At 32.9% G+C, this 10,624-nt stretch overlaps 2 protein-coding genes across 2 annotated transcripts; both read left to right on the forward strand.

Moving 5' to 3' along the window:
* Positions 1 to 1,257: 1,257 nt before the first annotated feature.
* LOC108330803 (protein NUCLEAR FUSION DEFECTIVE 4) lies at positions 1,258 to 4,564 on the forward strand. The gene is made up of 2 exons (XM_017565361.2): positions 1,258 to 1,758; positions 3,234 to 4,564. The coding sequence occupies exons 1-2, from the start codon at positions 1,294 to 1,296 to the stop codon at positions 4,380 to 4,382; spliced, it is 1,614 nt and encodes a 537-aa protein (XP_017420850.1). The 5' UTR covers positions 1,258 to 1,293; the 3' UTR covers positions 4,383 to 4,564.
* A 1,611-nt stretch (positions 4,565 to 6,175) lies between these two features.
* Positions 6,176 to 10,110, forward strand: LOC108331922 (HIPL1 protein). The gene is made up of 7 exons (XM_017566935.2): positions 6,176 to 6,696; positions 6,813 to 6,970; positions 7,533 to 8,333; positions 8,416 to 8,632; positions 8,787 to 8,965; positions 9,190 to 9,431; positions 9,581 to 10,110. The coding sequence occupies exons 1-7, from the start codon at positions 6,606 to 6,608 to the stop codon at positions 9,978 to 9,980; spliced, it is 2,088 nt and encodes a 695-aa protein (XP_017422424.1). The 5' UTR covers positions 6,176 to 6,605; the 3' UTR covers positions 9,981 to 10,110.
* Positions 10,111 to 10,624: the final 514 nt, after the last annotated feature.

Raw genomic sequence — 10,624 nt, forward strand, 5'->3', positions numbered from 1 at the left:
AAGTCTTTATGAATTATATTAGTAACGAGCTTGGTACATACGATTTGTATGTACTAGCTTTGAGAGGGAGTGTTAGATATATTATGTTTATCTTATCTCTATCTTTTATCTTTAATTAGTTTGTTATTATTTCTTATTTGTAATTTGGGCTAAATTTATATATCTTCTATTATAAATAGAGCCCTATGTGTATATTCAGCATAATGAAGATTATTCCCATACATAGTTTTCATTATATTGAACATACACAAACCTGAAGACAAGTTATAAATCATCAACAAAACAAATCATGAACAATGATTTGTAGTGAAATTTCCATAAGGAGTCATTCCATCTTAAATGGCTCTTTAGACACCTCTTTGCCTCTCAACACACACATCTCTCTTCCATTGCATTTTTCCTATGTCAATGCATGTTGCAGTCTATGGTGTACCATATTTCTTTTCAAGGTTTGCCAAAGTCATGCTACAATGTATATGTTTTGGTAAGTAGCATTGATCAAACTTTTTATAATGATCGATTGTCTAACCATCCTTGCTTCAAGCTTTTGTTCAACAATATTGATCGATGAGTACCTATCAAAAGTTCTTTTATCAAAAGTTCTTTTATACTAAAGTTAGTTTGGTTTGAATGTCAAAATAACAAATGTGTAATTAACGTCAAACATTTTATTATATTAAATTTATCTACTTGTATTACACGGTGTCCAAATTCAATATAAAATATAAAATTTTAATTAAACATCATCAAAATATTATTATGTATTATAAATTTTTTCTCTTCTACGTGAATATTATATTATATTTTAAAATAAACATGTTTATTATTTTTAACTAAATTTTTTTATTAATAAATATTAGTACTCAATTAATTAAATGATGTAATAAAAAAATTATATATAATTTTCATCTATTAAATTTGAATTTATGATAAAATATATCTTATTAAAAAATATGTAACTAATTTAAATACATATTTCAGTATAAAAATAACAAAAAATATTATCAACCAAATTTTCAAAATAAAATATTTTTGTAAACTTAAAATTATATAGTAATTTGTAAACTTAAAATTATATAGCAATTATTTTTTTAAAACGTAACGCGCGTTGCACGCAGTACAGTACTATTAGTTTAGAGAGAGAAAAAAAGTTGCAAGAAATGAAAGGTGGCAAGCAGGTACAGCTGGCTCATGAACAGTCTCCCACGTGTCCTCAATAGCGGCAACTTAAAAGAATCTAAGAAATACGAAAAACTCTGATTCTGATGAAGAAATTGTGAAAAAGTCACTTCAATGGAGTTTGCGAACTTCAAACTCTACCTTAACTCGAAGTGGGTATCGACGGTGGCGAGCATATGGATTCAGTGCACCAGCGGCTCACTCTATACTTTCTCCATCTACTCCCAAACTCTCAAGTCCACTCAGCTCTACGATCAGTCAACGCTCGACCTTGTCTCCGTCTTCAAGGACATCGGAGTCAATGCCGGCGTCCTCTCCGGCCTCCTCTACGACTTCCTTGCCCGCACAACCACAGCTGGGCCCTGGATCGTCCACTTCTTGGGCTCGGCCCAGTGCTTCTTGGGCTATTTCCTTATGTGGGCCGCCGTAGCCGGCCTCTTTCCGCCTGTACCCGTCCCCGTCATGTGCTTCTTCATGTTGGTTACAGCCCACGGGCAGAGTTTCTTCAACACCTCTAACGTTGTCACCGGCGTTCATAATTTCCCTCACAACAGCGGCACCATTGTCGGCATTTTGAAGGTTTTGTTTCTTCTGTTTATCTCTTTGGAGAATCCTAATTAATAAAGAGATAAGTTAGAACCTGACGTTAATGCACAACCATCAACACCTTGCTAGATGAAGCATGAAATCTAAGTAAAAGTAAAAAAAAAAAAGTATTTTTTTAAGTAAAAAGAATTAAACTGTAAATATTATAAAGTTTTTTATTGAAATAAAAATATTTTAGAAATCATGTTAAAAATAATAATGTTAAAATCTCCTTGTATGAAGTTGATATTATATTAAATCAATATAAATCTTATTTATTTTATTTAGAATACAATTTAAGGAAAATTTGACTAATGTAGATAAAATGGTTAATTTGAAGATTCTGAATTGAATTGCATAAAGAAATACTAAAAAAAAGTACTGAATTCTTTTATATGTAGGACGCCACTAAATTGTTTTTATTAATTTGATTTTAAAAATGGAATTCCTATTTTTGAGTTTTTTTATTCTATACTGCTTACACTAAACTGAGTTAGTTATAACTTATAATATTAAAAAATACATTTCAAAATATTTTAAAACAAAATGTCTATTTTAATGCTTTAAACAATTAACAATTCAAACCATCTTTATACTTCAAATAATCAGACAATTTATAGTAATTTAAATCAACTTTAGTGTAGTTCGTTCAAATTATTGTTTAATTCAATTAAATAAAGAATTATATAGTTCGATTTAGTTTTCCCAACTTCAGTTTTTTAGCAGTTCAATTTAATTAACGTATTTTGCATTCATTTATTTTATTTTCAAACAAGTGATAATTAAATGTAACAATTAAAACGAAAATAAACTCTGTTTCTTTAAATTTTAAGACTAACCCTGACTCTCTATTTTTCATACATATGTTCTCTTATTAATATTTTAAATTTTATTTTATGGGATTTGTTAATGTTCTCATTGTATTGTATGATGTGTGTGGCTAATGAAAGGTTACCACTCATTAACTCAATACATTACTGTATTATTAAAAGAAAAAAAATTAGTCAAAGAATGTGGTAAATGGGTAATTGTCATTCAGGTTAAATAGAATTACAATTAATAATAGTTATTTTATAAAAGTTAATCTATTGAATAGTGTAACTAATTTAATGATTTTGTTAGCCAATGGCTTTAGATAATATTTCTATTATATATTGAAAAATATATTAAAAATCATGAAAATATAATAAAAACTTTTCACTTTTAATTTTTTAACCAGTGCCCTTTAGGATGTCCTCTACTGCATTCTATATAACTTGGCAAGAGTGCAAGTTCTGTTTGAAATTGATATGATTATGTTGATATGATATTGAATGCTGTATAAGAATACAACTTAGTGTATAAATATTGAACTTTTTGCTGTGCCAGTTTAGTTTCAATAAGGTGCCTCAGAGACTCTGTAGACTTTAATCCTTGGTGTCTTAAATTTTGTTCAAGTTTGGCCATTGGGTTTTTCCTCTTTTTGATAGGGATTTCTTGGTCTAAGTGGAGCAATATTAATTCAAGTGTACAAAACATTATTCAACAACAAGCCTATGTCATATCTTCTGATGCTAGCACTCTTGCCACCTATAAATACTTTGCTGCTTATGTGGTTTGTGAGAATCCACAACACTCGTGAGGATGAAGAAAGGAAGTATTTGAATATATTTTCTGTGATGGCTATGGTTGTTGCTGCATACCTTATGTTTGTTATAATTCTAGACAACATCTTTAGCCTGCAATCATCGGTGCGCATCTTTATACTTGTTGTTCTTGTGTTGTTGCTTGCCTCACTTCTCTTCATTGCATTTAAAGCACATGAAAAGTGCTCTGGTGAAAGAAGTTTAGAAGATTTTCTGGATGAAAGGGCACAACTAATTGTGGAGCCTGAAAAGGTGGATGCAAGGTCAGATTCTTTGAACAATCGAATGACTAGTTTGCAACTAGGAGAAAACCTGAATCTTTTCCAAGCAGTGAAAACTGTGAACTTTTGGATTTTGTTTGTTTCTGTTGCTTGTGGTATGGGATCAGGACTTGCAACTGTTAATAATTTGGGGCAAATAGGGGAATCTCTTGGTTACACAAGCCATGAGACAGGTTCCTTGGTTTCTTTGTGGAGCATTTGGAATTTTCTAGGTCGATTTGGAGGAGGTTATGTGTCAGATTATTATTTGCACACAAGAGGATGGGCAAGACCTTTATTCATGGTGATCACTTTAATGGTGATGAGCATTGGTCATGTGGTGATTGTTTCTGGACTTCCAGGTGCTCTATATGCTGGTTCAGTATTGGTGGGTATTTGTTATGGCTCTCAATGGTCACTCATGCCCACTCTCACTTCTGAGATATTTGGTGTTGCAAATATGGGCAGCATATTCAACACCATTAGTATAGCAAGTCCTGTGGGTTCTTATGTATTCTCTGTCAGAGTAATTGGATATGTATATGACAGAGAAGCATCGGAAGGAAACACATGCATTGGAACTTCTTGTTTTATGTTTTCATTTCTCATAATGGCATCTGCCACTATTCTGGGTTCTCTAACAGCATTACTTTTGTTTTTTCGGACCAAAGATTTCTATGCTCAGGTTATACTCAGAAGAATTCAAAATATTCAAAATACTGTGAGGGAATAATGGATTCTGTCAGGGATTGAATGACTAAAAAGTAATGTCAGAGCTTTTGTTTAGCTTTCTGAGTGTGTTTACAGGTTTAATTCACTTTGATTCTTGTGATATATGATGCTAAATTTTGTTGTAAATTGATGTGAACTGCTTTTTTACCAATTCTAATGTAAATTTGATTAAATTTTAATTAATTTTTATGTGTTGAATGTTCAATTTTAATTTTAAAAAAAATTAAAAAAGTTAGTTGAAAATTAAGTAAAATTAACAAAAGTTAAATGATCTTTTTTCCGGAAAGAAGTAAGTGAATCCTTTCATGGAAAAGATAATTATAGTACTGGAATCCTGATGCTATTATATAACATTACTTGTTACATATCCAAATTAAAATCATGAAAATTTTAAACCTAAACCACTTTACATATGTAACTTTCTATTTTGTTATCGTCCCACTAATTTCAACTTTATCTCCTATTATTAATTATTAATTTATGATCAATGAAAAACGTGGCCACGCTTCACCACACATTTTTTTTTCTATTTATTATTTGGAGACAGCATTGCGTTGTGTCATGTATGGCATCAATAATAAAACCTTGTTTTATTATATTTGTTTTGTTCCATTTCCCTACCATTATTGTCGGATGGTCACTGTTGAATTGCAACTCTTTCTATTTTTGTTATTTTTTTGAATTATTCTGGTTAGTGGTAATGCAAGTTGATCCATTCTTTATACAATCTGAATATCAAATGTGAACATGAATACGAATAAATTAAAGATGCTTCTATTTTTCACACTCATTACAAGCATGCCGATAAATAAATGCGTTTGGACTTCTTGATACTGATGTTCATAAAATCAGTCAAGAGCTATAAGGTGAAAAATCCATTTCTATAATTTGTAGGTAGCTTTTGGAAAATAAATTACATCAAATTTTAAAAGACTAAAAGTTAATTACTATTCAATATATGCATTATCTCGTTGGTTAAATTTTTATGAATTCTGTGACTTTTACTTTTACGTACAGTTATTATTTTTATGAAACAGTCTCTCTTACAAATTATTTTCTTTTTAATTTCAATCAAACTTTTCAAAATTTCAATAGTAATGATAATATATTTTTACATCTAACTAACTATTTTATGTTATTCTAAGTTATTTATTATGGCAATTTTTTTTTTGAGTTATTATTAGCATATATACTTTATTTCTCTTATATATTGGATGAATATTTGACACGGAAGCAAATAAAGTTATAAATTATTTTACTTAGATTACGCAGATAATCTTGATCACATGAAGTCAATAACATGTTAAATTTTATACTGGGAAATAATATTAAAGGAGTGTTGATACTTTGAGATTAAAAAAGATAAAATATATTCATTTGACAATTTAAAATAATAATATTTTAATTATATTTCTATTATTTTTCAATTTAAAATTATAATATATAATGATTATATTATTAAAAAAGAGTGTCATTGTAAATAAAAATTATAATAAAAATAAAAATATTATAATATTTTCATTTTTACACTTTGTTTATCGGAAAAAGTGCAAATGTCAGGAAGTTAAAATTCTCATTTTAAAACAGCCAAATTTGGAGACTGTTTTTGCTCATTTCAGATTTTCCTATTCAACTTACCTAGACTGTTACAGAAAATAAACATAAAATGTGAGGTAATGAATTAAGTCAGCATGAATTGGTAGGTCCTTTGTATCTGAAGCTGAAACCACCATTAATACTAAATTAAGAGAAATGTTGAAAAGTCAACTGCGTGGGGAGAAGAAATCATATACAACTTGATGTTCCTGTCCTTTTCGATCCATGAAATTGCGCTTCTGAGCAACTAAAAGGTGGTCTTTTTACTTCTGGTGGTTGAGGGAGTTTCTTTTCAGATTGAAAGGTTTGAATAAAACAATGGGAGAGTTGAATAACTAGGAGTTGAAGACAATGGGTGAATATTAAAGGAAATGATAAAGACAGAAAGTCATTGTGTGTCTAGAACTAGGACTTTAGAAATGAAGTTTGATAGAGAGAGGGTAGCATGACACATAAAGCAGTTGGCAACAGCGAGAAAGATTACAACCCAGAGAGCATTTTTCAAATAAATTCTGTTCCTTTTTGCTATCAAGTCAACTCGCCTCGAAAGGTCGTATTTTTCGAATTGGGGTTCTTGGATTGAAGTGGAGCTGATGTTGGTTTAGGGGCTTTCAACCTGTTTGTTGAAATGAAGGGTGTTCTTTCCATCAGCTTCTTGTTTTGTTGCTTCCTGCTGCTCTTGGATTCTTCAATTTCACTCCCTCTCTGCGTTGATTCCAGTGACTTTTCATCTCTCTTTTGTTTGTTTTGGCCTTTGTTTTTGTATTATCCAATGTTTTGGTCTATGGATTTCCAACCCGTTTAGTTACTTTTTCTCATCGTTTGTTTCTTGTAGGAGCACCCTTGACCCTGAACAAGACACTTGAGTTTTGTCCTTACAATGGAAGCTCATGTTGCAACTCCACAGAAGATTCACAGATACTGAAGCAATTCCAAGTCAACAACGTATCTGATTCTGCCTGTGCCTCAGTTTTGAAATCAATACTCTGTGCGGTAAGATTTTGTTATTTTCCCAGAACTTTGTATTTATATAAAGACCCGGAAAGTTGTCCTTTTCTCTTTGCTCTTAAATTGGAGAATACTTTCAACTTCTTCACGTTTGATACGTGGCATCAAGCAGCAATCTAGAGTTAATGAATATTGGTCTTGACGTTTGGAAATTGGGTTCGAACAATGACATTAGCTTAACTTTGAGATGGATCGAAACGAAAATCAACCCATCACATATCATTTCAGAACACCCATATTTCAGGTCATAAATATCTGGCTTATAAATTGATGTTTGAGGCTCAATAACCTTATTTTCATGGATCTAAACTTTTTAATAAACTTAAAGATCTAAACTTTTTTAATCAAATTTCATGTATGGAAAGGGGGTAGTTGTATAGTTCTCCTGAAGCTATAATTATCTTATCAAGATATTGAGATAGAGACCTTTGTTAAGCTTTTTTATTCATAATAATAACTTCTAAAAGCAGGAATAAATAAACAAAAAACAAAGCATCCATGTTGAGTTCTGCCTTGGATTAATTTCTTTGATACCCTTTGTTGGTAGAGGTGCGACCCATTTTCGGCGGAGTTATTTACTGTTCAGTCCTCAGCTAGATCAGTTCCTGTGCTTTGCAATTCCACTGTACCAACAAATTCTTCTCAGTCAAAGACACAAGTGGAAGATTTCTGTTCTGAAGTATGGAACACATGCAAAGATGTACCCATAGTGAATTCTCCATTTTCCCCTTCATTACAAGGTCAAGCAGGAGCACCAGCTCACACCAATGCTACCAAACTTACTGATTTATGGCAGTCCAAAACAGACTTCTGCACTGCGTTTGGTGGATCATCTGATAATTCATCAGTGTGCTTTGAAGGAGAACCTGTTTCACTGAATAAAACTGAGACCTCTGTAACTCCCCCTCATGGCTTGTGCCTCGAGAAAATTGGTAATGGATCTTATCTCAACATGGTGGCTCATCCTGATGGCTCTAACCGTGCTTTCTTCTCTGACCAAAAGGGCAGGGTTTGGCTGGCAATACTTCCGGAAGAGGGATCAGGAAGAACATACGAGCTTGATGAATCAAGTCCTTTTGTTGATCTAACTGATCAAGTTTACTTTGACACTCAATTTGGAATGATGGGCATGGCGTTTCATCCAGATTTTGCTAAAAATGGACGATTCTTTGCTTCATTTACATGTGATAAGTCCAGGTGGTCAGGATGTAATGGAAGATGTTCTTGTAATTCAGATGTTAATTGTGACCCATCGAAGTTAGAAACTGATCCTGGTGTCCAACCGTGCCAGTATCAAACTGTTATTGCAGAGTATTCTGCTAATAGCACTGGATCTCAGCCTTCCTCGGTACAAATCTCTTCACACATAGAAAACTAGTTCTCCTATAGAGTTTTCAATGAATATACACCATGGTGTTCATGTTTTTCAGGTGGAAAGTGCTAAACCAACTGAGGTGAGAAGAATATTTACCATGGGGCTCCCGTTTTCATCTCAACATGGTGGTCAAATACTCTTTGGACCCGATGATGGATATTTATACTTAATGATGGGATATGGAGGAGGTGTAGGTGATCCTTACAATTTTGCACAAAACAAGAAATCATTGCTTGGAAAGATTATGAGGTTTGATATCGACAACATCCCGAGTGAGTAGTGCTCATGAATGACACTAGAAGATTTTATTTTTGGAATACAACTATGCACTTATGCTCAAGATACACCTTCTCACACACTCATGTAACGTGTGTACTTTTTGTTACTCTTGGCTTTGATGTCTAAGTATCTGTGTTTAATCTTCAGGTGCAGCAGAAATTACCAAACTTGGACTTTGGGGTAACTATTCCATTCCAAATGACAATCCATTTAGCGAAGATAATGATCTGCAGCCTGAAATATGGGCCTTAGGAATGAGGAATCCTTGGCGCTGCAGTTTTGATGCAGAAAGACCTTCCTACTTCTTGTGTGCAGATGTTGGGCAGGTTTGTGAAATGAGTATCTGACCAAAATGTGCAGTTCTTAAGTTAGACACATAGTTGCCAATTTTTTCCGTTATAGAGAAACTTATACTATCTTTCAATCATATCTAGCATAGCACCATAAAACAGGCTCATCATCGATAGATGTTCTGTGCAGTAATTGCAGAACTGTTAACATTAAACTCTATTATATTCTTAGCATTCTGAGTTTCATAATTGATTTTCAGGATCTTTATGAGGAGGTGGATCTCATCACAAAGGGTGGAAACTATGGATGGCGTGTATACGAGGGCCCGTATCTGTTCAACCCTCCACAATCACCCGGAGGAAATACTTCCGCAAATTCCATAAATCCAATTTTCCCAGTAATGGGATACCACCATTCTGAGTTAAACAAGAATGAAGGATCAGCATCCATCACTGGAGGATATGTCTATCGATCTACCACTGATCCTTGCATGACCGGAAGGTGAATAAGCTTCTTCCAAATAGTGCAGTTTGTAAAATATATCATATTATAAATTTGTCTGAGGTTTTAGAAAATAATCCATGACACAACTTCAGTAGACCTATGCAGCAGGAACATTGCTTACTGTTGAATGAATGAATGAATTTCAGGTACTTGTATGGAGATCTATACGCAGGTGCAATTTGGGCAGCCACAGAGAACCCAGAAAACAGTGGAAATTTCAGCAGCAGCAGAATTCCCTTCAGTTGTGCACGTGATTCTCCTATACAGTGTCAGTCTACACCTGGAAACTCCCTTCCTGCTTTAGGCTACATCTTCTCATTTGGTGAAGACAACAACAAAGATGTTTATGTCCTTGCAAGCACTGGTGTCTACCGAGTTGTTCGGCCAAGTCGTTGCAGTTATGCTTGCTCGCAGGAAAAGGCCACAACCACCACAACATCAACTCCTTCTCCTTCTCCTTCCCATGCTTCACGTTGGAGTCTCCTCCCTCAGTATCTGCTTTTGCAATGTTCATTTTTGTTGTTGGTTTTGTTCCATTTTATGTAGGGTGATGTCATGATGATCATTGTACATTATGTAGGAGTGCAGATTTTAAGAGGATGTTTTCAATTTCTTCTGGCTTTTCTTCATCTGGGTTTCCTTGCTTTCGCTTTAATAAATGAGATAACTGAGCTCAGCTACTGATCGAGTTAGGGAATGCTTTCTTCCACTTTTCTAATTTATTTTTACCAACCAAATAATATAAAGATTCAATTGTCATTCTAATTATGCTATTTTTATATATGATTGCTTGAACTTAGTTTTTCAACTTTTAGAATAAGGTAAGTTTGTTCCATCCATTTGTATGATTTAGAAAAGGGAACGTTCATATACTCATAGACTCATTTTACACATAATCTGTGTTTGGATTGCGACGCCAAGTGTTAGACCGAAAGATTGCTATGAAAAGCGCCGTAACAAAAAAATAGGAAATAATTTATTGAAAAACATGAAAAGTGAGGATTATTTTACGCGTTAAACTTTGTACCAATGAGAGATTTGATTAACTTTACATCTAATTAATTATGCTTTAAAGATTATTGATTATATGTAAACGTAAAAGCTATTATTAGTGTAATATTCTAATTTTCATAGTATTTCATTAGGAAAACGCTTCTTTAACAACGTTTTTTGGACACAGTTTTGACAAC

The sequence above is a fragment of the Vigna angularis genome, chromosome 4 (assembly GCF_016808095.1).
Source record: "Vigna angularis cultivar LongXiaoDou No.4 chromosome 4, ASM1680809v1, whole genome shotgun sequence".
NCBI lineage: Eukaryota > Viridiplantae > Streptophyta > Magnoliopsida > Fabales > Fabaceae > Vigna > Vigna angularis.